Below are 4913 nucleotides of genomic sequence, written 5' to 3' on the forward strand. Positions count from 1 at the left end.
GTCCCGGGGCCGAGCGGCGCGGGGCCGGGCTGCTGGGCTCCGCCCCCGGCCGGAACCGAGGACGCCACCCCGGGACGCCTCGGGCCGGGTTATTCTTGTCCTTGCTGCTAGATCCTCCTGCGTACCCTCCCTGCCCAGAGCCTGCCTCCCTCCCTCCAGTGTTCTGGGTGGCAAGGGTTGCCCGCAGACTTCCAGCAAGTTCCTCCAGCCTTTCGGCACTGCTGAGCCCTCCGCACCCCCCTGGTCCCCGTGAGCCCCAGGCCCAGCCCCTGTGTCCGTTCAGTTTCCCAGGCGGCAAGAGCGAGCCCGCTGACCGCGACGTGGTGCACACGGCCTTGAGGGAGACCCAGGAGGAGCTGGGCCTGGCCGTGTCGGAGGAGCAGGTGTGGGGCCTCCTGCACCCCGTGTTTGACCAGGTGAGACCTGCGTCCTCACCCACGGACCAGGGGAGTGGCCACGGCTTGGCTTCCCGCAGGCTGCCGTAGCAAGCCTGGGCCTGGCCTTCCGCCTCTCACAGCTCTGTGGTCCCTGGGGCTGGGGTGGGAGCTCTGCTTAGCTCCGGACAAAGCTCAGGGATGGATCCCCGGCCTGGATGACAAGTTGAGTGTCCTACAGAGGAGGAAGGGGGTACTACGCAGGGGGAAGGGGGGCGCAGAGCCAGGGACATTGGGGGCCCCAGTGCCTTTGGGGCCCTGAGTCAGGCGAATGGTTAGAGTGGGGTCAAGGGGTCAGCAGCTGGTGTGCCGGGCCTCTAGATGGGCCAGGGGAGGCCTTCCTCCTGAATTCTGATCACAGCCCCTCCCACTCCCTCCCCTATTGCCTCTGCGCTCTGCTCCCACACCAGAGTAAAACCTCCGTGGTGCCAGTACTTGCCAGCGTGGGTCCTTTGGATCTGCAGAGCCTCAGGCCTAACTCCAAGGAGGTGAATGAGGGGACCACCAGGGGACTGGGTGGCCCCCCTGGGGGATGCTGCAGTGGCCAGGCCTCTGTCCACCCTTCTCTGCCTCCTGCCCGTAGGTAGATGAGGTGTTTGTGCTGCCCGTGGACCATCTGCTGCAGACACGGAACCAGGGTTATACTCACTTCTGCCAGGGAGGCCACTTTAGTTACACACTTCCGGTCTTCCTACATGGACCACACCGAGTCTGGGGGCTCACGGCTGTCATCACTGAGTTCACCCTGCAGCTGCTGGCTCCTGGCACCTACCAGCCCCGCCTTGTCAGCCCTAAGCCCCCCAGAGACTGATGCCTGGCACCTCTGCGGCCACTGACTTTGCCCTGCTAGGCCCCTCTGAGATGGAATAAAGCCTTTGACAACTATGAGCTCCTACGTCTGCATGGAGAGCCTGACTTCTGTGTGGGCAGCTCCGGAGGCTGCTGGCCAGGGCTCCTCTGTCCATGTTCCCTACAGCAGGGGTGCATTTTGCGTGGCCCTGCCTCCACGCTGCCCCTGCCATGAGACTGGAGCTTGGGATGGAAAGATTCCTTGCCCAACGTCACGAGGCTGCAATCTGCACTTGGACTCTCTGACTCTGAAAGCCAGACTGTTACCACTGCCACTTCCTGCCATTCAGTCTTCTGTGCCTGTGTCAACAGAAGCTTGTCCCCATGAGGGGCTCTGGGTCCACAGATTAGAATATGGTGCATGTACTCCCCCAATGTGACCACACAACAACATGCCGAGCCTTTGTGTGCAGGCTCTACAAAGGGAACACATCTATAATCTGCGCTAGAGGTGAGGATATGCAGTCTGGGGGGACCTTAGGCTGGCTTACACTGGTCACACATGCACACATGCAGATAGTCATGGGATTCTACATCACTTACATAGACCAGGGCTGTGGAAACGAGTTGAGGGTCATTGAAGGAACAGGTGGTCTGACTTTGACAGGGTGGTATGGGCAGACTTCTTGGGCAATATCAACAGGTCAAGTCAGGTAGAGAATTCCACCCATAGCTAACTTTGCCTGAAGATAAATGGTATCATAGACTCCAGACATAGCTAGTTTCAGGCGTAGCTGGGATCCTGGGCCTGGGAGAGGGGTCTCTTTTCTTTCCACTTTGCGGGCCTCACTTCCCAGGGGCTTAGTGCATAGACAGGACAGACAAAGAGAGGGCAGGAGCTCTAGGATGCCATAGCACCCACATTCCATCAAAAGGAAAAGCTGTTTCCCAGCCAGTCCGACTCAGAATTGCACTTCATTCAACTGCTTTGGTCACATGCCATCTCTGAGCTCATCACATGACCTGCCAGATTTGAACACATGACTGACAGGGCTTCCGGAGGAGCCTCCTCGACTGAAAAGGTTCCCTGGAAGAATACAATATAAAAAATGGATTAAAGAAGGGTTCAAATTGCTAGGAGAAACCACGGGTAAATAAATGCTTCAGACATTGGTCTGGGCAATTTTGTTTACAGGATTCAAAAAGCACTGGCAGCGGGTCAGCGGTGCCTCACGCCTGTCATCCTAGCTGCTCAGGAGGCTGAGATCTGAGGATCGCAGTTCAAAGCAAGCCTGGGCAGGAAAGTCCATGAGACTCTTTGATTAATCACAGAAAAAGCCAAAAGTGGAGCTGTAGCTCAAGTGGTAGAGTGCTAGCCTTGAACAAAAAGAGCTCCGGGACAGTGGCCAGGCCCCAAGTTCAAGCCTCATGACCTAAATAAATAAATGACAAAGGACAGGCATTTCCCCACAAAACTAAAAGAATCAACATTTCAAATCATTAAGGAAATATATAGCAAAGCTATAATGAGTTATCACTTCATACCTCCTGGGGCATGCACCAGACCCAGGGTTCCATCCTCAGCACTCAAAAAAGGAGGAAAAGGCCCGTGGCTCACACCTGAATCCTAGAAGACTGAGAACTGAGAAGACTGAGAGACTGAGAAGACTGAGAGCTGAGGATCAACGTCCAAAGCCAGCCTGGGCAGGCAAATCCCTGAATTTATTTTTATTTTTTACTAGTCGAACTCAGGGCCTGAGCTCTGTGCCTGAGCTTTTGCTCAAGGCTAGCATTCTACCACTTGAGCCACAGTGCCACTTCTGGCTTTTTCTGTGGCAAAAACTCTAACACTAAGCCACCTTCCCAGCCCCTCCCTGAAATTCTTGTCTCCAGTTTGCCAGCAAAAAGGCAGAAATGAAGGTGTGACTCAAGTGGCAGAACACAGTCTTGAGTGGAAAAAGCCAAGCAGGAGTGCCATAGTATTTATAGAAAATGGTTGAAGGTTCTTTACCAAACTAAAGAGAGCTAGAAGCAGTGAATCATTCCTGTAATCTTAAGCTACTCAAAGGCTGTGATCAAGAAGATCAAGGTTCAAGGCCAGCCTGGGCAAGACCCTTCCTAACCCATAAGTCTCACTCCAGCTAGGAGGAGGCTGAGATTGAGAGGCTATGGTTCCAGGCCAGTTTAGGAGGGGAAAAAAAAAAGTTTAAGAGATTTGATCTCAACAGAAGCTGGGCATATGCACATCTATCATCCTAGATATGACATAAAACATTAAAAAATAATGAGGATCACAGTCCTGCTGTGGGCCCAGGGCAAAAATAAGACCATGTCAGAATAACTAATGCAAAAAGTGCCGGAGGACTGGCTTTTCTGTAGAACACCTGCCTATAGAGCACGAAACTCTGAATTCAAACCTTTGTAACACACACACACACACCATCTGAAAAAGAGCAAGGCACAGGGGTTCACACCTACAATACACGTACACCAACTACTTGGAGGCTGAAATGGGGAGGATAATATTTTGAGGCCAACCCAGGACCACTGCCCGCCAAAAAACTAACTTGTCATGCTAGTTACATGGAACATAATCCCATGTCTGTGTATAAACACAAAGGAATAAAAAATCAGCACAGTGAAGGAGACGCACACACCCAAGTTCATTCCAACACTATTCCCAATAGCCAAGATAAGGAATCAACTTAAATCAATCAGCAGATAAATGGATAAAGGAAATGTGATTTATCTACATGGAATAGAATTGAGTGTTACTCAGTCTTTAAAAAGAAGAGAATTTAGGGCTGGGAAGGTGGCTCAGTGGTAGAGCGCTTGCCTTGCATGCCTGAGGCCCTGGGTTCGATTCCCCAGCACTACATAAGCAAAAAGAAAAAAAAGCCGGGAGTGGCACTGTGGCTCAAGTGGTAGAGCGCTAGCCTTGAGCTGAAGAGCTGAGGGACAGCGTTCAGGCCCCATGACCGGACCCCCCCCCAAAAAAAAGAAGAGAATTTAGCCAGTGTGGCGGTGCATACCTATGACTCAGTACTTTGGAGGCTGAGATAGGAAGATTGCAATTTCTGAGGCCAGCTTGGTCTGCATAGTGAGACCCTGTCATTTTCAGAAACAGGGATAGAGCTGGAAGTCATGCCCAGATAAGAGATGCAGAGCAGTGGTTATCAGTGGCCAGAGGCTGGGAAGGGGACAGGGAAGGTCAATGCAAACCGGTTAAACAAGAGGAAGGTGCTTTGGTGACCTGTGCATAGGGAGCCACCATAGTTAATAGTGAAACGTCTCATCACCCCACAGGGGTGAGTACGCCTGTTAGCTGGATGTCACCTTTGTATGCGGCATACTTACACTGGAATATCACCTCACTCCCAGAACCATCTGCATGTGATTTCTCAATTAAGAGTTTAAAAGTAAAAGCACAAGCCAGGTGCTAATGGCTCACTCCTTCAATCCTGGCTCCTCAGAAGAGAGTTGAGGGCTTGAAGCCAGCCTGGGCAGGAAAGTTCGGGAGACTCTATCTCCAGGTTACCAGCATAAAGTAGAAAGTAGAGCTGTGTCTCAAGTGATAGAGTGCCAGTCTTGAGAGATTAAGCCAATAGTGTGAGGCCCAGCCTTCCAGCTTCAGTACCATAAGGTCACACACACATAGACACATGTGCGTGCGCGCGCACACACACGCAC

At 52.4% G+C, this 4913-nt stretch overlaps 1 protein-coding gene across 1 annotated transcript in view; it reads left to right on the forward strand.

Moving 5' to 3' along the window:
* Nudt8 (nudix (nucleoside diphosphate linked moiety X)-type motif 8) overlaps positions 1 to 1322 on the forward strand; it is a 2514-nt gene extending 1192 nt beyond the window's left edge. The window contains exons 4-6 of the mRNA XM_013020881.1: positions 15 to 416; positions 845 to 922; positions 1018 to 1322. Coding sequence (XP_012876335.1) covers positions 15 to 416; positions 845 to 922; positions 1018 to 1245 — 708 coding nt within the window. The 3' untranslated portion in view covers positions 1246 to 1322. The remainder of the gene's footprint in view (positions 1 to 14; positions 417 to 844; positions 923 to 1017) is intronic.
* Positions 1323 to 4913: the final 3591 nt, after the last annotated feature.

This window comes from Dipodomys ordii, unplaced genomic scaffold (assembly GCF_000151885.1).
Source record: "Dipodomys ordii isolate 6190 unplaced genomic scaffold, Dord_2.0 Scaffold54, whole genome shotgun sequence".
Taxonomy (NCBI): domain Eukaryota; kingdom Metazoa; phylum Chordata; class Mammalia; order Rodentia; family Heteromyidae; genus Dipodomys; species Dipodomys ordii.